A 26,802-nucleotide genomic window follows, 5' to 3' on the forward strand; every position below is an offset into this window, starting at 1 on the left:
AGCCAACTTATTCACACCAGCTCTTTGAAACACCTGTGTTCCAGGTGAAGCAAAAAAAAAAAAAAAGAAAGAAAGAAAGAAAGAAAGAAAAAAAGAAAGCTTGAATCTAGTCTTTTCACCTCTCCATTAAAAAATAAATAGGTCTCTAAAACTTCCCAGCTGTGGGAATGAAATGCTGTCAGGCCTCCCAACTATTAGAGGGTAATATTGGATGACAACAAAGCCACACCTAATTTGAGCTGTTGAAAAGCCTCATAACCCCATTATCATTCTCCTGAACTGCTTAACCTTCTGATTATTAGCCTCTTGACACATTTAATTCAAGTGTGAGAATTTAGGGAGACTCATAGGACCATTTATTTGATATTTTTGTATATCCCACTGTTCTGACTTAATTTGTATTTTTTTTAAGGTTGGTAGATTCTAGGAGGCATGTCTTATGTGGAGACCCAGAGGTTTCAGAAGCCACTAAATATATCAAACCTGCCTTAATTGGAGGATGTGGGGAAGCAGTGGGGCTTTTAGCCACTTCATAGACCAGCTGAGTCTCTGCTACCAACTCAATTTATTTGAGAGCAGTACTTCAGGGAACTTCATAGAGTTACAGCACAGTAGCACAAATCTGTATTTTAGCCAGATACAATTTATTTATGTACTACTTACTATATTTGCTCTCTGCATACTATATGAATGCCATTATTAAGTATTGAGAGCACTGATTTGTGCAGTTGGTAATGGATTTAATAATTGCATGTTTAATTGATAGTCTTTCCCTCTTATTGATACATCACTTATAAAGGTGGCAGGAGAACCAAATGGTAGAAAATAGAATTAGGTTGAAGTGGCTTTTTTCCAGAGGAAATATGTTATGCATGAGCTGAGCAGTTTTGTTTTGCATGTGTATGTTTTTACTGTTTTGGATATGTGGAATACTAATCAGTTACTAATTTTTACTACCCTGAGCTCAAGACAGAAAACCCATTAGGTTACTAGAAGCCCTTTACCAAAGCCAGGGTCCCTGTGTGGAGGTTCTCAAAAGTCTCACAGAGATTAGCACTTTTATAATTGCTCCCTTGAGTTTCCAATCTGTCCAAAACCAACCCTGCGTCTCTCTCAAAAATAATATGCCCTATAGAAAACTTTTTTTGGTCTGAAAAGGTTTTTATGTCCTCATATGAAGGAATGTGACTATCGTTGACATACTGTTTGGTGCCAAAAACCCACAAGACCCCATTTAATAAGTGACTAAAAATTTCCTCTTGAGCGGTGATATCCTTTAGAGGTTGCCTTGATCTTTCCTTTTACGATCAGTAACTAAAAAGATCTTTTTAAACTGGTTGCCTATTTTGTGTTTTTGTTTTTTAAGATTTTATTTATTTATTCATGAGAGACAGAGAGGTAGAGATATTGGCAGAGGTAGAAGCAAGCTCCCTACAGGGAGCCTCATGTAGGACTCAAACCCAGGACCCTGGGATCACGACCTGAGCCAAAGGCAAACGCTCAACCACTGAGCCACCCAAGTGCCCCTATTTTTTGTTGTTGTTGTTGTTGTTGTTGTTGTTGTTGTTGTTGTTGTTTGTATTTGCATTCTTTTGGCCTTCAGGGAGGGGGAAATGTTGGAAAGAATAAGAACACAGTCATACATTTTGGCAAAGGCATAGACTCTGATATTGGGCATTCCTGAGTTCATATCCTTATTTCCCCTCCTCCCATTTGCTTTTGACCTTCCCTGAGTTACATGTTACTCTTCCCAGTTTTTTCAGTGATAAATGGAGATATTTTTCTTTGAAGGACTGTTCCAGTAATAAGTGAATTAGTGTATATAGTACATTTGGCACCATGCCTAGCTTATTGATACTTAATAAATTTAGTACCCTTCCTCCCTCCCATCACAATGATGATGATAGTAGCTACCAAGTAGTTCTTGTTCCCTATGTGCCAGGCATTTATATGTGATTCACATACAACATCCAAAACCTGGCAGTAACCCTGTGTGGTAGATATCATTTGTGCCTATTTTATAAATGGAGAAACAAAGAGAAGTTATTTAATTTGCCCAATGTAATCAAGCTAGTAAGTAGCAGTTGAGATTTTAACCTGGTATTTCATTCCAAAGCCTACACCACACTGCCTCCCACTGCCTAAATTCGTTAAACTCCTCATTTTAAAAACCATCCTCTTGGTCTTCTCTCTTCTGAATTAGAATTATTTCCTTAGCCATGTTCCCTGAAGTTTACTTTATCCTTTGAAAGAGAGCACAAGTTAAGAACAAAGGCCAGGATCTTGTATTTGTTCTGCTGCATACTAGCTATGATCTTTGGTTGGTTCCTTTACCTCTCCTAACTCTTCACTTGTTTGTATAATGGAGCAATGATAGGACTTATTTCTTGCAGTAGTTAGTAGTAAGTACATGAGGCTAAATAAATTTAAAGCTGGATGGTTAGTCTATAGAAAACTCTCAATAAATATCAGCACTTTTTTCCTCAATATTTTTCTTTTCCAGTCAAGCTTCTGTGGCCATATATAGTACATTAAAATCTTTTTGCTTTCTTATTTTCTCTACTTGATTTTTACATATCAATCTCCGACTTTTCTAACCTCTTGAATGTTGTCTTGCCTTCATCTATCTTTTTTCACTATTTTGTCATTGAGTTGGCATGCACTGTACACCCACTTGGTGCCCAGTCAGTATTTATGGATGCTAATGATGATGGTTACACAAAGATGCTGCTGGCACCAGCCCTGCAGCCTCTGAGGCTGCTTTGAATAATCATGACTTCCTAAGAACAGAAAAAGAGTCAATCATCTTACTCATAATTAAAGGTCAGAATCTGGTGTCAGCATTTGTTTCTGTGGTGATTGTGTAACTTTTTCTGCAGAATTACCTTTGACAGTCGGAGTAGTCAGGTTTTCTGGCATGAAGCTGATTATCATACACTCTTACGTTACTTCCTAAAATAGATGCAGTGTCATAGAGGTGAGTTAAGCAAATATTGATCATAGTACAGATTTGTTTTAATTGGAATAGGGGGTCAGAGGAAGCTTACCATTGAGAGTATGTTGGGCTGCCAGGCTCTAGATTAGTTTCCTAGCCTTTCCCATAATCATTTTTGCATCAAAGAAAATTGTGCAAAACTGATTTTAATCCTAAATACTTCTTTCTCTGCCTCTCTGGTATCTTTAATATATTCCCACCTCATTTCTTTGATCCTTAGAAGAGTCATTTGCTTTTTTCCTGCTTCCATCTCTGTCCTTCATTTTTTTTTAAGATTTTATTTATTTATTCATGAGAGACAGAGAGGCAAAGACATAGAGAGAGAAGCAGGCTCCCCGCAGGAAGCCTGACGTGGGACTTGATCCCCAGACCAGGATCACACCCTGAGCCAAAGACAGACACTCAACTGCTGAGCCACCCAGGGGTCCCTCTGTCTGTCCTTCATGAACACATTTTCATTCTCAGCAACTTTTGTGAAAATCTAGTCTAGCAGGATGCCCTGCATATTATATTTCGGCACTATGCATTAAAAACTGCTAATGACACTGATGTGCATTATTCTAAAGAATGTTAAGATGTTAAGGTTGAATTTATAACTCACTAATGGTGATGTGCTTCCCTAATTTCAATATCTAGGGTTTTTTTTAATAAAAGGGGAAAAATGAAAAAAAAATTTTAAAAATTTTTGTGCAAAAAAATAGGAAGATTGTGACCAAGAGTAAAACCAACAAAAAAATCTGTTTATGGCAGATTTCATTTAGTAGAAAATACAGATTATTTCTTACCATATCTAATGATTCCCAGATTTATATTCTCAATTTAGACCTCTTACCAAAAGCCTGTCCTATAATTCCAGCAATCTCGAGTGAAGACTCTTTGTTTTCCTTCCCATTTTCTTGTCAAAGGCTGCTAGCCCAACCCTCTACCCCCACACAATATGTTAGCTGGGGGTTCCTATTATTTTTATATTTATATATTTATGAATACATAATTGAATATATACTAACGTATATACACATGCTGATTTTTAAAATTCTCATCTATTTAAAGAAGTTAATAATGAACATGTAGCTATTCAAGAAGCTATTTCAAGTAAGCATATATGATTCATAGGTACAAGGAAATGTTTATTGAGTATCAATTTTAGCTTAATTTGACTAAAAGGAAAGAGGAGTAAGATTTGAATGAAGTGAAATATTCAGGAGGTAGAAAGAGATGGAGGCAAAGAATGCGAGGTAGAAAAACTCACCTCTATGAGATTTTTTAACTTCTGTCTTATTTTTCTGTTGATGGCAAAAGGAGAATCATTATTTAACCTGTAAGCCTGACATTCTGCACCCCCAGTCTAGATCTGTTACAAGGGAACCTGTCTTAAAAATAGCATATTGGAGGCTCATATACTTTTCAGCAAACTGAGATAATCCTTTAGCAAATTGTGGGGTTATTTCTTACTTGAGGTTGTGGCCTTCTAGTGACAGAACTAAGACTAATTCAGGTGCTAGAAGAAATGAATAAGAGTACTTGTGTGGATTTGGGCAATTATTTCAGACATCTTCGGATTCAGTTCCTTCCAAAAGGAAAGACAAACTCAAAAAGAGAACAATTAGTTCTTTATAATAGCCTGTGACTTGTGAGAATTCTTTGAGATAATTCAAAGTGCTTAGAATGTGCCTGGTGCCTAGTAAGAACTCAGTAAGTGTTAATTGCTTTTATTTTTATTATTTCTCCTGTGTTTAAAAAATTTTTTTAGGTGAACCATTTTAAGGAAGTCAAATGTATGTAAGTGTTTTTACAGATAGAGGTAAATTGCCAATTAGAATGTGCATCTAATTTAGAAATTCAGTAGGAGCTGAAGAAATCTTGATGGTTTTCTCACATTTTTTTTTAAGATTTTATTTTTAAGGAGTCTTTACATCCAATGCGGGGCTCGAACTTAAAACCCCAAGATCAAGAGCCACATGCTCTACCAACTAAGCCAGCCAGATGCCTGGATTTTCTCACATGTTTAAAGGTCTAAATCTCTGTAGTTATTAGAATTTAGTAGTCCTAAGGATTTAGCAATTTCTCTCTTTAAGGACATCTCTTGGTTGTGCTATTTTGTTTGTCTTATTTCTATTGGCTATGCGATGGCAAGTCTGGCATATTCAATTGCAGAACAGTGCCTACGGGGCTTTATGCGATTAACAGCCATGGCATTGTTGTAATCTTTGAGTAAATCTATTGTAATTGCTTAATTGTCCATCTCCCTTGTTAGGCTATAAAGCTAGTGAAGGCAGTGACATTCTTGCACACCATTGCACTTTTCAGTGCCTAGAACAGTATCTGGCACATGCTCCTGGTCAGAATATTTGTTGAAGAATAGAGTGACTTCCCGTTTGAAAACCCAGGGCAAGAGAGAGGTCCTAAAAGATGAATTATGTATTGTAGTATTGAATCTCTGATTTTTGTTTAAAACCTAGTTTTGGGGACACCTGGGTGGCTCAGCGGTTAAGCATCTGCCTTTGGCTCAGGGCGTGATCCTGGAATCCTGGGATCAAGTCCCATTTCGGGCTCCCTGAGTGGAGCCTGCTTCTCCCTCTGCCTATGTCTCTGCCTCTCTCTCGGTGTCTCTGGTGAATAAATAAATAAAATATTTAAATAAAGAAAAGAAAAGAAACTTGGTTTTGTATCATGCAAGTAATGGCATTCTCATGAATTTCATTTTCTCTCTTAATAGTAAATAAAGTGAGGGAAATTTCATGGAAAAGGTCAGACTGCAGAATCATTACAACCTAGGTTTGAATCCAAGCTCTGTGTCCACAGCTTAAGCTCTCCCAGCCTTGGTGTGCTCATCTCTTAAATAGGAATAGTTTCAAATTAGCTATTATGATAACTAAATGAGGTGACATATAAAATGGTACATAGAAGCTTCAACAAAAAGTTAGATTCCTTTCTCCTTTTTTTCTCCTCATAGCACATAATTTAAAGCAATTTGGGGGCACCTGGCTGGTTCAGTCGGTGGACATGCAACTCGATCTCAGGGTTGTAAATTCAAGCCCCACACTGGGTGTAGAGATTACTTAAAAATAAAATCTTAAAATGTAATTCAGCTTTTCTTTATTTCAGAGTGATCTGCATACTCTGATGATATTTGGGTAAGAAATAGGAATAGGCCGGCTCCTATGGGAAACATGTTTGTGGGGTAGAGAGTGCACTGAACTAGGAATTGGGAAACCAAAGGTAGTTCTAGCTTTTTTCAGACTAGGAATATGACCTGGGGTAAACCACATAACCGTCCTGGTCTGAGTTTGTTTCTATTAAGTGATATCCCCCAGTGTCTAATAATATTTGAGAAAGCAGCAAAAGGACTGTTTTCTACCCCATTAAAAATAAGCTCCTAAAATGTCAACATTAGCAACAATAACAAGATCCACAACAGGATGCTCTTTTAAACAACGCAGAAACACTGTTGTTTGTCTTGGGCACTTGAGGCATCAAAGCTGCCCCCCACTCTTGAATTTATAATTGTTAATTTGCATCATTCATTTTTTTGAAGCAAATCAGTACATTTGGAAATCCATATTTCGTGGAGCTACTTAACTAATTGCTGCAATCAGCAGCAATTTATTTTATAACAGGGCTGTTCAAATCACTCTGAGGTTGGCATACCGTACAGTGTTTTTTATGATCATATTTTCAATGACAAGTTTTAATAGGGGAAAATGGTTAATCTGTTAAAAACTCTCCTGAAAACCGTAACTTTAATCCTATATTTTCTCTTTAGCCAAAGGTAACTTAAAAGGCCATAGCAAAGTCATTGACCTAGTGGATACACCAGCTGTTGGAGAGGCATCCCATTTAGAAGAACCAAGAGAGGGAAAGCATACCCTGTTTTCCCTCTTGTTTAGAGACCCTCATTAAATTACTCAGAAACAATAATCAGATATCTGCTGTTCAAGTTAATGGCACCTCTGAGTCCCTGTCAAGAGAGCTTTATTTAATGCGCAACAGACCTGGAGTGATGCAGGTGCTTTTTCAGGCCCTCATTTAATTTAAGCTGCTTTAGTTGGCATGGCAACTAGTTGAGACATCTGGGAGACATTATGCTGGGGATTGAGACTTCAGAGGATTTATGCTGGAGCAAAGCAGAAACCTTATCATAAAGTGGTGTGTGTTGCTTCTAAATTTCTGAAGTTGTACTGTTAAATCTTCAAATTCAAGAATTCTTTGTACAGAGAAATCAAGTTTTTAAAGGTTGGCCTATTTGTTGGCTTGTTTCCTATGAAGAAAAACTCCTTTATGTGGAGTGAAAAATGTATCTCCCCTGAAGAATTTACTTTGCTAAACTAAAGGTTGATAAAACTTACTCTCTGCAGATTCGCCGTTTTAATCACATTATAAAAATAATACATTTAACATTTTTCAGTCTTTTGTGTTTAAAATATTTTAGAAGAGAAGAAAGTATCTCTGCACAGAGGTAATAAGCAAAATGGTTAAGGTGGACAAAGCTCTGTATGGTTTTGCCCTAGACTTTCTGGTTAATTTAAGGGTTTATCAACCTATGCCCATTCTTTTATATATATATATATATATTGGTTTTATTTTAATTCCAATATAGGTAAAATACTGTGCTATATTAGTTTCAGGTATGCAATATAGAGATTCAGTAATTCTCTGCATCACTTAGTGCTCTATCCCCATTCTTTTAAGTCAGCTTGTCATCATCTTAACCAAAGGTATGAAAGTAGCACTCTCCTTTCTTAAGTATTGTAACAGACAGTTGAATAAAAGGTTTTTCAGGTTCACAGATCCTGAGGACAGTGACATGGTAATGTAGTCATTTGTGTTTAGCCCGGGGAATACCGCCGGTTTATATTTTATGAAAAATTATGCACATATGTATGTGGTTTTGGTAGAAAAGAAATGCCTTTACCATTTGAAATCATGCTTTATATTCATTTTGAATGCCTTGCTTTTCATTTTGATACCTGATACACTTTGCTCCGTGTTAGGGTTGAACCATATGAAATTATTATTTTTGTTGGTCAGTAATAGTCCAGTATTACCAGTTCAAATCCAATAGATTTAGGGTGAATAACACCCTTATCTGGAAATATATGTTTTGAAATGCTAAATGAAATGTAGGAATTTTTTTCTGAAATGAATAATTATTTGTAAAAGATCTGGTTATAGAATCTTAGCCATTCCAGCCAGCCAATGTTTTCCTTCTCCCCTTTCTTTCTTTTTTTTTTTTTCCTTCTCCCCTTTCTTGGAAAAGGTAGTCTCTGTTAGAAGAAAGCATATGACGTTATTTCATACTTACTCTGTTTTTGGCTTCTGTATCGTTTATACATTTTATAAGTCAAAGCAAGATTTTTCATGTGCCAGCAATATGAATTCAACCTGATAACTTGAAAATTAAGATGTTTTCTCTCTGCTACTTGCATGCGTACCAACTGTCACTACTAACAGTAAGGATTCTGGCATCATAATTTGGCTGCCCGTTTGTAGATATTAAAGGCAGAATAGAATATAACCTGCTCTTCACTTCCATGCAACTTTTCAATCCTTGCAGGAACAAAAAGTTCTCAGATTCAGCAGACATGACTGACATCCCAGATAAATACATTTATACTGTCTTTGGGAATTTTTTTTTTCCTGAGTAAAATCTCAAGTTGACAACACTTAATACAGTGATGGCAGTTGTAAAGTTTTTCTGTTTGTGTTGTTGTTGTTTATTCATAATATTTCTGTGTTTTAGTCCCTTGAGATTTCTGGAGCCAACTCAAGAATTTTGGGAGTTCTGATTAAGGCTTAATGGTACAAGTAGAAATTTTTTTTCCTGTCTCTATGATTAAGATTTCCTAGTGGGTAAAAAAATTTTAATTTTATGTACAGGAAAGAAATAGTAGGACTCAGATCTTTTTCTATCCTTCAAAAAACTAAAGCTTTATTTCCTGGAAGCAGCATGAGTGAGCTATGGGGTCTTTGAACCCTTCTCTAACTCATACAGAACCCTGGCAGCCTGGCCCATGCCTTCTAAGACAGAAGTTTGGAAAACTCTTCTCCAGAGAAATGGATTAACTTAAGAGAAAGCATCTATTCATAATTGAGGATCCCTCATGAAACAAAACTATAAAGCACTAAGCCATCCCACAGAGCTACATTATAGTCACATAGTAATAAGCTAAGCATCCAGTGATAGGGATTGCTTAAGTCATGACATATTCCATAAAACAATACTATTTAAATTATATAAAAGAGATATATACCATGGAAAGGTGTTCACAAGTTATTTTAAATGGGAAAAAAAAGTATATGTAATATGTTCTATTTCAACACTATAATTATGCTTAAGGAATGTATTAGGAAATAATCAAATTCACATAAATATATGGATAGAGATATGTTTATCTCAGATTTATTTAAAGTAAGAAAATTAGAAATAACTTGGATTTTCAACAATGATAGATTGGTTAAATGAATTCTGTATGGTAGAACACTATGGTCACAAAATTTCTGCTTATTAGAATATTTAATAACAGGAGAAAATGCTTATATTTTATTAAGTTAAGAAAACAGGTAGCAACGCCACGTATACGTCATAATCCCAATTTTAAATATACATATACATATGTATGTACAACATTTTCACAAAAATGTTACAGGTTCATTCAAAGAGGTAGAATTCTGGGTAATTATTCTATTCCTTGGCTTTTTTGTATTTCCCTAGTTTTCTACAGTGTTTTGTTTTGTTTTGGGTTTTTTTTTAATACTTTTTTGGAAATTTTCAAAAATACAGAAAAGTAGAGACAATATAATAACTCATTTACCTAATACACAGATTCAACAATTGTTCATCATTTTGCCAATCTCATGTCCTCTCTCCCTTTTTATTGGGAAGGCTGGAGTTATTTTAAAGTAGATCTCAAACATCAAATTATTTTACCTATAAATACTTGAATATGCATTTCTAACTGATAAGGACTTAAAAAACCTAATGATTGTCATTATCATACCTAGTAAAATTAGCTAATTCCTTACTATTCCCTGATTTCCTCAAAGATCTCTTTTTTAATCAAGTTTGTTTAAATCGGGTTCTAAACAAAGTCCATATATTGCATTTGGTTATTACATCTTTTAAGACTCTTATTCCAAACATCCCTACTTTCCCTTCCTCTTAAATACCCATCCTACTTTTTTGTCATTTATTGGAGAGATTTTCTTAAGGAATGATCCACATTGTGTGTTTAGCTGATTGCTTCTTCATGGCATCTCTTGTTCTTTTATTCCCCATATTTCTAGTAAACTGGTAATTAGAGCTAGAGGATTAATTATATTGAGGTTTGTTTTTTGTTTTCTGAGGCGATGGGGCAAAGGGAATTTTAAGCAGGCTCAATGCCCAGTGCTGAGCCCAACACAGAGCTAGACATGGGAATCCATCATGACCCTGAGATCGTGACCCAAGCTGAAATCAAGAATTGGATGCCTAACCAATTGAGCCACCTAGGTGCCCCTATATTAAGGTTTTGTTTTGTTTTGTTTAAGATATGAATATTTTCCGGGCAGTGGTGTGAATATCACAGACACATGATGTCTTCACACATTAAGTGTTGCTAAGGTTGAGTGGTCAATTGAGGTAATGCTGATCGGTCTCATCCCTTTCATCCCTTAGCTTCTATAAAAACACAGTGAACATTTAGTATATTTTATTACAGCTTTTAAAATTATAACTCAAAGGAAGATAAAATCCAACCATTGAAACAGTCCTCAACATAGTCAAGTCCAGTTTTACTTCTGTATAACCTTAGGTTACCTGCCTTCTGTTAACCTTAATTTCCTCATTTATAATTGGGAATACCACCTCCTTCCCTGTAGGGTTGCCATGAAAACTAAATGAGTTGATATTTTTAAAATACTTAGGGTGCTGGTTTACCTAGTAGGTACTCAGTATGTATTAGTTCATTCACTCAACGGATGTTTACAGGAGACTTAACTGCATGCAGGCATTTGTTTCTGAGCTTTTGAGATAGACTTGGAAACAAAACAGACAACAACCCTTGCCCTCATGGGGCAGAGTTGGGGAGACAAACAATAAACACTGTAAGTAAATTACATAGGATAAGTACTAAAGGAAAAAAGAAAAAGAGCTGTGCGTGGGGGGTAGTTTTTGTATAAGGCATGCAAGATGTAATATTAGAGTGGTCAGGATAGGCCTCATTCAAAAGATAAGATTTGAGCAAAAACACAAAGGAAGTAAGAGAGAAAAACACACTCCAGGCAGAGGGAGTAGCTAAAGCAAAGGCCTAAGGTCAGAGTATATCTAGCATATTTAAAGAATAGCAAAAGTGATAGGAGAAAAGGTCAGAGAAGTAAGGAGATCAGATCATTTATGGCCATATGAGAACATTTTAAGGACTTTGGCTTTGACTATAAATGAAATGGGAAACTTTTGCAGAAGAGTGACCTAATCTGGCTTTTATTCAAAAAGATGTCCTGTGAAATGCAGCCAAAAAATAAGATAAATTGAAGAATGGAAAGAGCCATGGATAAACATGTACTAAAGCAAATATTGCAAAATGTTAAGTGTAAAATCTAGGGTGTGTGTGTGTGTATGGATGATCACTTTAATTCTTTCAGGTTTTCCACATGTTTAAAAATTTTTGTAAGAAAAAAGGTTAAGCCATTAAGAAAAAAAAAATATAAATCTAACCCTGGTAATAATATAGTAATTTAACTTAGATGTATTATTTTATAGAATGATTCTAGCATATCACCAAAGACTGTCCTTAGGAAATTCTACATGTAAAATCTCATGTCCTCACTAACCTTCATTATGGAGTAGAATGTAATTCTTCAGAAAGTCCATTAATAAAACCTAAAATAAAAGTAACCTAAGAATATAAAAACATTAAAAATAATATTTTCTATATCATAAAGTAACTATCAATATGTAGACAAAATAGAAATGTAACAGTCAAAAATTTATTCTGGCTGCTATGTTTTAGAAATCTAGAAATACAGAAATCTAGTCTTGGGCCAAGGGAGGTAACAGTGGCCATGATAAGTAGTCTTAATTCTGTGGCTAAATTTTGAAAGAACCAACAAGATTCTCTAATGAATGGATTGGAGGTAGAGTAAGAGAGAAAAAGAGAAATCTAGAATGACTCCAGGGTTTGTAGTTTGTGGTATAAGCAGCTTGCTGGAAAAATAGGTTTGCTGTGGCAATGCCTACAACTAGAATAAGTGATTTGGTGGGGGAAGGATGGAGAATACATGTTTGGACAGTTTTGAGATGTCAATTAGACATCCAGAGAAGATGATGAGTATACAAATTGATTAACAAGGCTGGATTTAAGGAAACAAGATTGACTAGAGATAAAAGTTGGGAGTCATCTGCATATATGTTGTTTAAAGTCTTGGGATTGGATTCAATTACCCAAGAAAGTGAGTGTGGAAAGACAAGAGGACCACACCTTGGGGCATTTCAACATTACGTGGTTGGAAAAGAGAAACAACAAAGGAGGATTGAGAAGGAACAACCAGTGAGAGAGAAGAAAAGCCAACAGTTGGGTATTCTAGAAGCCATTTGAAGAAAATGTTTCACGGAGGGCGTTTTGACTGTGTGTCAGGTGTTATCATTATTAATTCTCCTCTCTCAAGTTGTTACTACTTACTTTTGCTAAAACGTTAAATTAGAAGAGTTTTTAAATCATTCTATCATTCTCCCCAGATTATGACCCCAGATTATGACTACAAGAGTCTTTAAAGCTCATAAAAGTAAAATCCAAAGTATAATAGCACTTTTGAAAATTTTAAGTTTTGAAAGCAAACCCCTTCTCATCTTTAGTTTTATATGCCTAGCATTTACCCTTACAGCGAGAATGTAAATGCTAAAATAAGAGTCCTGGGACCCTCTTAGTTCATTTATAGTTCATGCTAAGCACCCTACAACTACAGCTGCCCCTACGATGGCCTATCTTCTAGGATTAGCTATGGGACAATACTGATGTAAAAGGTGTTTTATAGGCTGTCAGATGAGTTGTCCTTTCAAAAGATTCCATGATATCATTCTGGAAGAAGAAAGTTAGGATCAGAAGAACTGTGTAAGAAAGGAGAATAACCCTGCAGCCCAATAACATCTCTGCTTTGTTGCTTTGCCTTTCCCTGCTTTCAGTTGTACAGGGCTAGGGGAGTTTTAGTGTTTTAACTCAGAACATGAAACTAACTTTCACAAGGTGTCAAAAGAATTTGAAGCCTGGTGGACATCTTGTAAAGTTAAGAGTACTCTCCCCTTGTTTTAAGGAAGGTTAAATTTAAATCACAAAATTCACCCAAACTTGTAATGAGTCCTTTGTGGGCAGGGTAAGGCATGAATTTGCCCTATTCTAGGTATAGCAAAAGAGTTACCTTCATAAGAGTTCTGAATTCCACATCTCATTGCTCCCTAGGCTCCGGCCTTTGATCATCTCCATGTGTAATATGAACAAAACCCTGAGTGTATAAAAGTACAAAGCCTAGGAATCTTAAAACTTAATAAGGGAGGGATAAATGTAAAAAAAGAAAAAGTTAAAAAAAGAATTAAGATGGTAGATAGACTTGGGTTTGAACTAATCATTTTGCACATTTCTAGGAGTACTGTTCTTTATAAAGTAACTTAAACCCCATAGTTGATGGGTAGGTTGTCATACTTTTCATTGGTGCCATGGTGGCTTAGTGTGAGACCACCAACCCTCTCTTGCTTGGATTCAAAGGATGCTCCAGTAACATGTCTGAATACACCCTGAGACTATTTAGTCTTCACATTCTTCCTGGTCCGGTTGTCATTTAAAATGTTTATCCTTTTTGAGAAGATATTTCCCGATGACATATCCAATTCAGGATTAATATTCAATAAATATAAAGAACTTATGCAACTGAACATCCAAAAAACAAATAATTCAATTAAAAATGAGCAGAAGACATAAACAGACATTCCTCCAAAGAAGACATACAGATGGCCAACAGACACATGAAAAGATTCTCAACATCACTTGTCATCAGGGAAATACAAATCAAAACTACAATGCAATATCAACTCACAGGTCAGAATGGCTAAAATAAAAAACAGAAGAAATAACAAGTGTTGATGTGTAGAGAAAGGAACTCTGTTACGCTCTTGGTGGGAATGCAAACTGGTGCAGCCACTCTGGAAACAGTTTGGAGGTTCCTCAAAAAGTTAAAAATAGAACTGCCTTGGATCTAGTATCACTACTGGGTATTTACCCCCAAAATACAAAAACACTAATTCAAAAGAGATATATGCACCCCTATGTTTATTGCAGCATTATTTACAATATCCAAATTACGGAAGCAGCCCAAGTACCTATTGCTGGATGAATGGATAAAGATGTGGTACATATATACGCAATGGAATATAAAAAGAATGAAATCTTAACATTTGCAACAACCATGGATGGATCTAGGGAATATAATGCTAAGCAAAATAACTCAGTTGGAGAAAGACGAATACCATGATTTCACTCGTACATGGAATTTAAGAAACAAAGGAAAAACAGACTTAACTATAGAGAACAGTTACCAGAGGGGAAGTGATGGGGGAGGGTGGGTGAAATAGATGAAGGGGATTAAGAGTGCATCTATCATGATGAACACTGAATACTGTATAGAATTGTTGAATCACTGTATTGTAATCAGCGTATTGTACACCTGAAACTGAATACTGTATGTTAACTACCCTAGAATTAAACATTTAATTTCAAAAATATTTACCCTTATTTTTCTTTTATAATGCTAATTATAGAGAAGTCAATTTATTTTTGTTAACTTTTACATGGTAAATTCTTTAATTTTGGCGATTTTTTATCTTGTAAGGGCTGGAATTTTCACTTCTGTCATACTGTCTAGAACCTTCCTTTCCCTAAGCTTTTTCCAGCTCTAAGAATGGAAGTTATCCTTTAGACCTAGTGCCTACTTTGAGGGTATTGGGGGCTGAATTCTCAAAACTCTCCTTAACTTAAAACCTCAAGATATGTTGTCACAGAATTGATGCAGAGTGACCTACATAAAATTATCGTCTCTCCTCAACCACTCAGCTCAGATCATGTCAAAGTTTTTCTTTATCAGATTTTGCGAGGTAAGCTTTTCTTTGTGAAGAAAAAGGTGGTGTCACTGTATAAGTGAAATGTTTTACTTTTCATTTGAACTTTAATCTGACCTTTCAAGGCTTTCTTCTTCCCTAAAGACTTTTCTCTTTTGACCAAGGAATATTTATTTGATGTTAAGAGGTTTTTAAGGTGTCCAAATGGTTCTTATTTTCACTGATAGAAGAGAGACCTCTAATTCATTACTCCATTAAGTAGGTCAATCTAGGGAGGTAAATAAGCAGGATAGTTTGTGGAACCCTGTGGTCTGTCACAAAGTTTCTAGTAAGCAGCTTTTAGTAAAAATATATGGCTGGCATCAGGTGACTACATTGAAAAGTAACTGTGTTCCCTATTGATGACATTTATTCTTCAACTGTGGGCAAAATGTATACCTGAGTCCAACTCTAGAAAAAGAAAATGACTCTTAAAGCCAAAGTATTGAGATTGAGAAACATCCAGCTAAATAATTCTCCAGACTGGTTCATTAAAGAGACTTGATAGAGAGGCAGTTTGAGCCGACATTGCTGGAGCTTCTTCTGGCCATCATTTTACCATTACAAATGGAGAATTGTTTAAAGCTGAAACAGCTTTCTTACCTAGTAAAATACTCTCCCTGCTCCACTCCCATACCAAGATTCATAGAATTCAGTTATTCTTTATAGAGGTTAAAAAGCATCTGCCAACAGAATGAAAACACACAATATTAAAACTAGGATGTTCACCTTCCATTGATTTGTTGATATTCTGTGGTGGGGGACAGAATGAAGATACTGGATATTGAATTTTTTTTTACACTGTAACAATATATATATGATTTGCTGTGTTTTATTCAAAAGACTCAGCCTTGAAGCTGTAGCCTTTTTCTACCAGTGCTAAAACTCAGTCTTTTAAGATGTCAAAAATATTTTAAAGGCACTGATTACTCTCTTGTATCTCAGGGGTGGTGAATACTACTGACAACCCTGTGCAGGTTGCTGAATTTAGTCTTATCCATGAAAATCTGCCTTGGGAAGGGCTCCCTATCGGGTAATGAGAATTATTTTTGTTGGAGCATGCCCAGAATCACAGGTTGAGAGTACCCATAGCAGAACTCCAGTAGCCACCCACATTTATGAGCCATTCAAGGATATTGGTATGATCAACTTTAATTCCAGTGCCTGAAAAGCTTATCTATATTTAAACCTAATTCATCTTTTGAGTTACAGGCATTATTTATAGGTTGTGCAAACCTTTGATGACACTTATCTTACTGTTGCAAAATTATAGTTTTTCGAGGTGGGACTAAGTCAAGCTTTTCATAATGGTTATTATGCTGTTATTTAGAGAACAATCTTATATCCTATATTCTCTGTTTCTCTTGTTTCCCCCAAATCATTGGTTGACTGAAAAGAATTAAATGTCTGCAATTAAATCCATTTGTTATTTCAGGTTTGAAATATCTCCATTCAGCTGGCATTTTACATCGAGACATTAAGCCAGGGAATCTCCTTGTGAACAGCAACTGTGTTCTAAAGGTAGTTTTCAGTTTATTCAAATATCTGGGAAAAATTTAGAATGCCAAGTCAGTTTTAAGAACAAGGTGTTTTTGTGAAAGAGTTAAATTTATTTTCATCACTTTACCAAAAATTAAAGAACCAAGTTTTCTCTAGCAAAATTGCTAGTCATGGCCATAGTAGCCAATTTGTAGTCTTGACTCATGGTTTCTTCATGATAGTTTGCATGTTTTAGAAACACTGAAATTGGAATTATGATGTGACCAGAAAGAAGGTAGAGAAGGTGATTTCTTTTTTGATTCCATTGCTAAAGGAAGTATATATCAAAAGATATACTAGAAGACCAATAAGTTATTTATATGAGTATAAATGAAGTATGAATTTTAACACCATCTGTGTTGTGGTTTGTTGTGTGTGTGTTGTTGCTTTTGTTTTTTTTTTTAAGATTTTATTTATTTATTAATGAGAGACACAAGAGAGGCAGAGACATAGGCAGAGGGAGAAGCAGGCTTCTCACAGGGAGCCTGATGCAGGACCCCAGGATCACGACCTGAGCCAAAGGCAGATGCTCAACCACTGAGCCACCCAGGCATCCCTGTTGTGTGTGTTGGAGGGGGGGGTTGTTTGTTTGTTTGTTTGGGGTATTTTTAGATTTTATTTATTTATTTGAGAGCGCACAAGAAGTGTCAGTGAGAAGTGGGAGATGCAGGCTCCCTGCTCCACAGGGCTCTATCCCAACCCTGGGATCATGACCTGAGATGTAAGGCAGACACTTAAGCTCCTGCGCCACCCAGGCACCCCAAGATTGTCTATATTTTTACACAGCTAACATTCTTATACCCTGTGTGACTGAGATAGCAAAGTAGAAACACTTAAAAGTGAAAATAGCCAGAAAAGCGTCAGATGTATTTGACAATATATAGTGGCCAGTCCCTCTACTGCCTTTGAAGAGGAATTACAGGATTTAATTACAAAATCTCAAAGCCATCAATTTCAATTTTTACTTTCCCTTAGTATTTCCACCCACCCACCCAAACCTCTGCTCATTGTTTTTTGTTAGAGTGGCACACAAATCACAAAATCCACATATGTGCATTTATAGATGTTTTCGTGGAACTCCTAGTGAGAGGCCCACCATATTTTCCCTATCATAGAAATTAGAGATAAGGGCTGCCCTAGGGCTTTGTCATTTCTGTGTAAGCAAATTTAAATTTCCATTTATTTTATGAGTGGCTACAGTATTACATGGTGCTTCAGTCTATTGTAAATATTCTTAACGTTCCAACTGATGTATTTGAAAAAAATCGGTGTTTATTCTGTTTTAATAAATAAAGTTTATTGATGTTTATGTTTAAATAAATAAATATTTATTTGAGAGAAAGAGAGCGCACAGTGGTGAGGGGCAGACGGAGAGAGAGAGTTCCAAGCAGACTCCATGCTGAGCACAGAGCATGACACAGAGTTCAGTCTCACAACCCTGAGATCATGTCCTGAACCGAAACCAAGAGTTGGATGCTTAACCAACTGTGCCACCCAGGCACCCCAAGAAAACTGGGTTTTAGGTGTTGCCTGCTTTATAAGTTATCAAGCTGTCATTGTTACTTAGCTTGATGGCAGTTAAGCTAAATATTAAAAGCAAGTATATAAATAAGATCATTTTGTATTTTAAATGCTTTCTTTAAACTCTGGGCAAATTTTCTTTAAAAGCTGGTATGTTATACTGTGAAAAAAATTCTCCATTATAGCCTTGAAGAACTGTTCCTGATTTAACCCTAGAAAGATATTTTTTTTAAACTATCGTTCAAGGGATGCCTGGGTGGCCCAGCAGTTGAGCGTCTGCCTTCGATTCAGGGCATGATCCCCGGAGTCCCAGAATGGAGTCCCACATCAGGCTCCCTGTGTGGAACCTGCTTCTCCCTCTGCCTGTGTCTTTGCCTCTGTCTCTCGGTGTCTCATGAATAAATAAATAAAATCTTTAAAAAAATTTTTTTAAGTAAAAATAAAACTATCTTTCATATTTTCCCTGAAAACAACTAATGTTGTAGTTCACTCTCTTTCCACAGAGAAATTAATTGTTCCCAGTATCCACTAAAGTAAATACTCCTTCTATAGGTCATTGAATTCATTTCCCTGCTACCTTTCCACTTTTTAAAGAGAGCAACAACCTATCCGCATAACATTCATTTTAATTTTTAAAAAATTAAAAACCTTAGGAGTTCTTTATTCTGTTCAGACCAAATCAGCTTTATGTGCAGTTTAAGTCAGTTTCTTCTTATTTTGGTTTTTGGTTGGAGAACTTCACAAAGCATTTTATTTAGAACCCGTCATGCTTGATGCCATTATCTACTTGAAGTTTGTGTTTTCAAATTGTCTGTTATGGTATTGTAACTTATAGTTATACAAATGAGTAACTAGAGAAAAATGTCATTTATGAATAAACAATACACAGCTCAGGATAAATTGAAATTGTGTCCACTCCTTTGACTTGTCTTAGCAGCCTACTTTTAAAACCCAGAATGGAGTGCCAAGCTACAGACACTAATTCTTTCTTCTCAAATGTACAAATCCATCGAAAACAATTATGATAAAACATTTTTAAAAATTAGTATCCTTTCATATTGTGAATATATTTTGTTTCCTATTAAGCACAAAATGGTTAATTTTGTTGGATATCTCATTATCTTTTTGGTTATCTGATCATATCAGCTTCTTACTTTGGGTTTAGCTTCTCTTCCAGATAAATTGCCAAAAATGAATCCAGACAGACTGATGTTTTTAAAAACAAAGGACTTGCTTTAGAACAGAAAACATTTTCTGTCCGGTGGGTGGTTGGTTTTTGTTTGTTTGTTTTTTGTTTTTTTACTATAAACACAAGAAAGATATAGGAAAATGGATTTAAGTTCTCTGGTTTTATTTTGTATTAAAAGGTATCGTAAAATGTCAGGCCCACGGAAGAGAGTTTTAAAATACGTGTTGTTTGAACATTAGCCTTTGGGAGAATTTGCTAAGCAACTTATAGGGCTTTTTTTTTTTTTTTTTTCTTTTTAGGATGGCTTTCAAAGATTTTTTAAGTTGTCAGACCCTTTTTTCAAATAAAATCTTATGCTAGGACTTCAATTTAGAAAACAATGTTATTTCATTATTTATAATATTGACTCATGAAGTTAATCATTGAGAGTGCTGGGGCTTAGAAAGCCATTGCTCTCCTATCTTAACCCCAGTGTTCCCACCTTTTGTTTTGATAGCCCAGTATTAAGAAAATCTTAATTCCTGAAAATAAGCAGAAGTTGCTTTTGGTTGTGCCGCTGCTGTCCACTAACAGCTCACGTTGCAACCTCAGCATACTTTTCAATTGAACAGAAATAACAAGAAAAGATTTATTCCTGTGTCTGCATATAAATTAACCAATCTTTCTCATTTACTATTGTGTTACCAGGTTCTAACATACTATGCAGAACATAAGAGGCATTCAGTTAAACATTTACACCATGAAGAAATGAATGAACCTAGTAGCATTGGTATTCTACAGTGTGCTACATTTTAACATACACATTTGTGAATAGTATTTTAAATAGAGAGGAACATGTGAAGTTTAGGATTCAGTTTGAAACCCATAGATTTAAGGAAATTTTATTATGTTTCCCATAAAGACAGTGAACATAGCTCGAGGTCTTCAATATAGGCCCCATTTTTATTTCCTTATAATACCTTTCTTGATAAGCCTTGAAAATAGTTTGGTTTATACATTAAACCTAGAAATATGCATTGAGCTGTCTTTTTGGTTTAGTTATCAATTGAAAACAGATTAAAGGTCAGAAGAATATTATTAAGATACATCATTTTGTATAAAAATAAGGAAGTTTTAGATTTTTATCCCTCTTATGCAAATAAGATCAAATTATATATTGACACAAATATACTCTACCTGTGTCATTGAAAACTTTTTGAAGTTCAGAGATATATCAAGATTTTGATTTTTTGCTTATTTTGTTTTACTTCACATTTGTAAATATATTTGTCTCTATAACAATATTTTGATAATCCTTTCTATTTAGATTTGTGATTTTGGATTGGCCAGAGTGGAGGAATTAGATGAATCCCGTCATATGACTCAGGAAGTTGTTACTCAGTATTATCGGGCTCCAGAAATCCTGATGGGCAGTCGTCATTACAGCAATGCTATTGACATCTGGTCTGTCGGATGTATCTTTGCAGAACTACTAGGACGAAGAATACTGTTTCAGGCACAAAGTCCCATTCAGCAGGTATGATTTTACTTTAGGCTCTCATAGCTTTCAATTCTATTATAGCTTTAAAGGAAAAAACGTCTTGCACACATGTCTTGGGCTTATTCGTTGTACTGTCTAAATTGCTTTCAGCAAATTGAGGTTCATTTAAAATTCAGAAAGTTAGGAAGTTGAAGATTACAGAGAGATTCATTTTGTAACTTACGAACCTATTAGAGGGGGTGTTGACTTTATTACATGCACTGATGCATAGCAGCCGACTCTGCTGTAACAATTTGCACAGGTGTAATCTTTCATAGTTAGAGGGCCTCTGTTCTTTATGACTGAATGGGTCAGGCTTGAAAATGTATTTGATTGCTTAATGTACTTTGTGCTTTGAACATAAATTTTGAGTGTTGATTTCCTTAAATCTGAACATTTAGGAACATTTCTAACCATTATTTTTGGGCTAACATATTTAAATATAGCAGAGAACATTAGAAGCTTATTAAAATGTAGCTTTAGGAAACCATTCATGATGCTTTATCTGCCCGAAGAGCTAATTCATTACCCCACATATTTTCTTTTTCTTTTTAATAAATTAATTTTGTATTGGTGTTCAATTTACCAACATACAGAATAACACCCAGTGCTCATCCCGTCAAGTGCCCCCCTCAGTGCCCGTCACCCATTCACCCCCACCCCCGCCCTCCTCCCCTTCCACCACCCCTAGTTCGTTTCCCAGAGTTAGGAGTCTTTATGTTCTGTCTCCCTTTCTGATATTTCCCACACATTTCTTCTCCCTTCCCTTATATTCCCTTTCACTATTATAAAAATATGGAACGCTTCACGAATTTGCGTGTCATCCTTGCGCAAGGGGCCATGCTAATCTTCTCTGTATCGTTCCAATTTTAGTATATGTGCTACCGAAGCGAGCACCCCCACATATTTTCTTGGGATAATTTCTAAGTATTTATTTTCTATCCATAAATCTTAACAGTAGTGTTTGCATGAGAATAATGTAACAATGTGCTCAAGCTGCAGAATCAAATTCGTAGATTCAAATCCTAGCTCTGCCACTTACTATCTATTAATTCTTAAGCAAATTAAACCATTTTGAGGATTGTTGTGCAGATCAAATGAAATAATAAAGACAAAAATGAGGCCTGGCACTTAGTAAGCACTCAGCAAATATTAGTAACTGTGATAGTGGTGATATGCCAGGATGCTAGGGATGCAGTGGTGACGAAGACAAAGTTCCTGCCTTTGTGAAACTTTCACATAAGACAAAATAAATATGTACACAAGTAAATATAAATCCAAATAATGATAAATTCTGTGAAGAAAAATTGAACCAGGTTAGGGATAGGGAATGATGATTGAAGAGAGCAGTGCTAAAGGATTCTCTGAGAGGATGATATGTAAGGAGTGACTCAAGTGAAATGAAGGAGCGAGATACTTGGTATGTTTCAGGAAAAGGGACAACCAACATAAGTAAGCCTCTGAGGCAAGAGCAGGTGTGGCCTTTGGAGGGATGGCATGATCAAGGGGGAGATTATAAGAGACAAGATCAGAGAGAGAGAGAGAGAGAGAGCGCGCACGCGCATGCCTGACTGTGGTGACCAGATGCAGACTTTGGATTTTATTCTGTCCAAAGTATAATGGAAAGCTGTATGAAGGTTTTGACCAAGGAAGTGTTAAGATTTGATCACATTTTAAAAGATCACCCTGACTACTGTGTATCTTTGTAAATAATTCATGTACTTGACCCAAAATGGAATTAGTTCTTTTATATCCATCTACAAAGAATTAATTGATACATTAGAAACTGTATTGCTATGATCAGCATTTGAAATTATTTCTCTGCTATACTCTATTTTTATCAAGTTTACATCTTAAAAATTTATCTTAGTGACAAAAAATTATCATATATAATTTTAATGTTGGGTACTATTTTTTTTTTAAGATTTTATTTATTCATGACAGAGAGAGAGAGAGACAGGCAGAGGGAGAAGCAGGCTCTGCAGGGAGCCCAACGTGAGACTGGATCCTGGGTCTCCAGGATCACACTCCAGGCTGAAGGCGGCGCTAAACCACTGGGCCACCGGGGCTGCCCCAGTGTTGGGTACTATTAGCAGTATCCACTTTACTATTCAGTTTCTTTAGAAAGTAGATTTTAATGGACTTGCCTATAAGACCCATCATGTCTGGACACAAGAGGCTGCCATACAGAAAAGTTTAAATAAAAGTTAAGGGGTTTTTCAGGATGCCTGGATGGCTCAGTCAATTGAGTATCTGTCTTGATTTGGCTCAGGTTATGAACTCAGTTCCTGAGATCAGCCCTACATCAGTCTCCTTGCTTAGCAGGGAGTCTGCTTAAGATTCTCCCTCTCCTTCTCCCTCTGCCCCAGCCTCGCTCTCAGTCGCTCTCTCTCAAATAAACAAATCTTAAAAAAAAAAAAAAAAAAAAAAAAGTTAAGGGGTTGTTCAAATCCTGTATATTGAATTAAGGATCTTGAGTTGCTGCTGAAAAAAAACGTGTGTGTGTGTGTGTGTGTGTGTGTGTGTATACACACATATGTATGTATATATTTTATATATATATATAAAGTATGAAACAACTGGCATAGGATTCAGATATCTTATTTTCTAGAGAAATGCATACATAAGTCTGAGCTTGCCAGTCTGATGTAGCCACTAACAGAGAATGCATATCTTTCTAAGTTGCATAGGATTCAGAATGCATATCTTTCTATCATCAGTATATTTTAGGATGAGAAATCAAGGATCTAAAGTGCTAAAAGAATCTATAACTTCTAAATGGAAGTAGTTATTTCTGTAGCATTTTTTTCTGTATCTTTGAGAAATAAAAACCCTAGGAACTATAGTTCCTAGCAGACTTCATAAAAATGTTTCTCACTCATGGATCTTACCCATTTTAGACAATTTTCTGAATGTTTCCATTGGTTTTCATAAGCCAGTCATTTTCTTCTGCCTTGAGGGTAGTTGTTAGAAGTCTAAAAGTATCACCAACACACTTGCCCCAAAAAGCTTTGTATGAGATCTTCTTTGGAAAACAAGCTACTTGATCATCTCCATTATCCTGGAGGACAGGGATCCTTATCTAAACTTCATAGTTTTGATTAAGTGCAGAAAATAGTACTTTGTATCTGGCAATCCCAGTACTAGGAAAAGAAGTATTCTGTAGGTAAGAATTTTCCATCCTGGAGGAATCCAAATGACATGTTACTGCTAAATAGGTTATGAAGTTAGAGCAGTTTTCACACCACAGAAAATTGTGAAGGTGGCTTCCTACCTACCAAGACTCATGAGAAAACCATTTTCTGTCGTGCTCAGCTGACTAAATGTGGCCTTATGCAGTGTCAATATTCCTAAGGACTGCCATTTTCTATCAGTGTAAGAGATTTCTAGCACAACTAGAATGTAAATGTGTCCTGGCCCAAACATCAATTGCTTAGCTTTCGTTTCAGATGTGAATGTTCAGACTATTTACTAAGTCACAGCTGCTTGGTTTATGGATTAGCCCCTTGATGAGCCTAAATCCATCTGAAGCATGAGAATCAATTCATTAACGTTTGAAAACAACAGTCGGTAACCATGAGCAAAAGAGCAGTTCACCTCTTCAGGGATCACAGATACTGTCTAATCAAGACCCAGGCCAGGTAGATGCAGACTCCTGAGTTACTGTAGCCTTAGAATGCGCTGCTTGCCAGAGTGTATTTTATTTCTGTCATGTGGATTCCTAATAAAAACATTTTCCTGGCTTCTTTAAGTCTGCAAAGTGAAAGTAGGGGCTTCTACCAGTTCATGGTAACTCACTTTAAGGGCTTGTTTTTCCTCACACTTTTGGTCCTCATCTCCAAGAGTGGTGATGTAAGAGTGATGGAAAGTGGTTTCTATGAGCTCTTACTATCTGTGTTTCATGTTTCTTTGCAGCTGGATTTGATTACGGATCTTTTGGGCACACCATCGCTGGAAGCAATGAGGACAGCTTGTGAAGGCGCTAAGGCGCACATACTCAGGGGCCCTCATAAACAGGTAAATGAGAGGGCGGGGCTTGAAACTGGTAACCACCTGGACAGGACTTCTCTTCCAACAGAATGACTTGAGACTTTTTAAATAAAAACATTAATTACAGGTTTTATTTAGTTTTTATGTCATGGTCATAAATAAAATGTTAGATATTTGTCAAACCAAATAAAATATCATCATTCCCAGTGCTGTGGGAGAAAGTAAATACTTCTGTAGCACAGCTGCTAAGAAATGACTCCTGGCTTTTTGTCTCCTGGTTTTTGATGTGTCTAGGAAAAGTTACTGGGGATGGAGCTTTCACTTCAGTGCCGTGTATATCAAAATGTCTTTTCTAAATACTGAGCCAACACTTGGTTTCTCAGAATATGAAGCTGTTTCTGTTGCATTCTTGCCACTAACACAGAATCAGATGTGAATGCTCATAGAAAAGAAGTATGAAGTGAGATAGCCAGATTTACACTGAACAGTATTGCTTGTAACCAGAGAAAAACAAGATGGCTTTTATCTCCACTTGTTGGTTTAGCAGCATTTTTTAGAAGCACTTTTCCTAATCTCTTTTGGACAGAACAGCTTAATGATGTGAAGAGTAAACAAGGGAAATAGTTTTCCTAAAAATGACAAACTGAAACAGAAAAGAGAAAGATTGAACAGGAAGACTCAGCAACTGATTTTCTTGGGCCCTGTCTTGTTTTTTTTTTTTTTTTAATTAGGCATTTAGATGATCTGATTGATTTCAATGGCCAAATGACAGACCAAATTTGACACTGTTCTCAAATTACCAGCCAGACATTTAGGTGAGGCCTTGTCTTCCCCTTTTCTCTGTAATTCCAGTGTGACTCCAGAGCTTCCGTTTTCATACTGTATAGGTAAAGTGTGTTCTCTTCTAAAACCAGCCCAAACTAGAAAAATAGAGATGTACATGCTGATATTTTAAATAACCCCCTGCCAGTTACCTCCTTCTGTTGCATTTAGTTTATAAACTATGAAATAATTTGAGGCCCCAACTCTCTTAGAAGAGCACACAGTAAGTCTTAACCTAGAGGAAGGTTCTGTATTAATGGAGAGAACTCAAAAGATCTGTTATGTTCTATTTTTTGGCCATTATCAGGAATATTAAAGTAATTTATCAATACTTCATTGTAAATGTGTCCTTGTAACTAGCAAAATAACTTTCCTCTTTTACTGATCTTAGGTCAGTAAATCTTTCCTGGCTAAAGGTAGCCAGTAATGAAATGTGATTAAGATCACATACCCTGGTGCCACCCTTCCATCTCTAGAGGAATTTTAACTATTGCTAATGGTTGCCAGCTAATTAATCCTTTGTGTCAGAGCTGCTAAACTACAACCGAGAGAGCAAGGCTTCCTAAGGATTTCCTGCCTGCCTTCTAGAACAGCTCAAAAATGTAACATACTACACCAAAGGTAACTATGCTCTCCTTTGAATATTCTTGGCAGTGAGTCCTTTTCCTACTAGAAATTTTAAAAATCTATTAGTCATAAAAACCTAGAACTTTCAATTAAATAAAAAAATAGTAAGTATCATATTATTATCTAAAACAAAGGAGGGAAGAAAGGAAAATTTAAAGTCCTATATTTATTTAACTAGTTAAAAATAGGTTAAGATGTTAAACAGAATTTTTTCCTATACATTTTTACGTGAATCCGACTCTTAACAGTAATGCCTCTTTGAATTTATTTTGCTTATCGTTAAATTTAGTGATGGTCTTAAGAGAGCACCACAGTAAAAGTTAGGGGTAGACCTGGCTAGCCTTGCTATTGTAATATTTTGGTTTGAAGAGAAAGACTGGTGGAGTGGAAACAAATTAGCCAACCATTTTTCCCTCAAAGTCTAGATATAGATACAGTTTGCACAAGACTTTAAAGTCTTAACTTTAGATGCTTTTAATCAA

The 26,802-nt window shown here is 35.9% G+C and overlaps 1 protein-coding gene and 1 non-coding gene across 2 annotated transcripts in view; one reads left to right on the top strand and one right to left on the bottom strand.

Moving 5' to 3' along the window:
- Positions 1-26,802, top strand: part of NLK (nemo like kinase) — a 157,112-nt gene that overhangs the window by 111,946 nt on the left and 18,364 nt on the right. The window contains exons 4-7 of the mRNA XM_025476427.3: positions 15,004-15,110; positions 16,549-16,634; positions 20,669-20,878; positions 24,797-24,898. Of these exons, the coding sequence (XP_025332212.1) occupies positions 15,004-15,110; positions 16,549-16,634; positions 20,669-20,878; positions 24,797-24,898 (505 nt within the window). The remainder of the gene's footprint in view (positions 1-15,003; positions 15,111-16,548; positions 16,635-20,668; positions 20,879-24,796; positions 24,899-26,802) is intronic.
- On the bottom strand, positions 21,671-21,778 carry LOC112677724 (U6 spliceosomal RNA). The gene has a single exon (XR_003147162.1). It is a non-coding gene; the product is annotated as a U6 spliceosomal RNA (small nuclear RNA).

This window comes from Canis lupus, chromosome 9 (genome assembly GCF_003254725.2).
Source record: "Canis lupus dingo isolate Sandy chromosome 9, ASM325472v2, whole genome shotgun sequence".
NCBI lineage: Eukaryota > Metazoa > Chordata > Mammalia > Carnivora > Canidae > Canis > Canis lupus.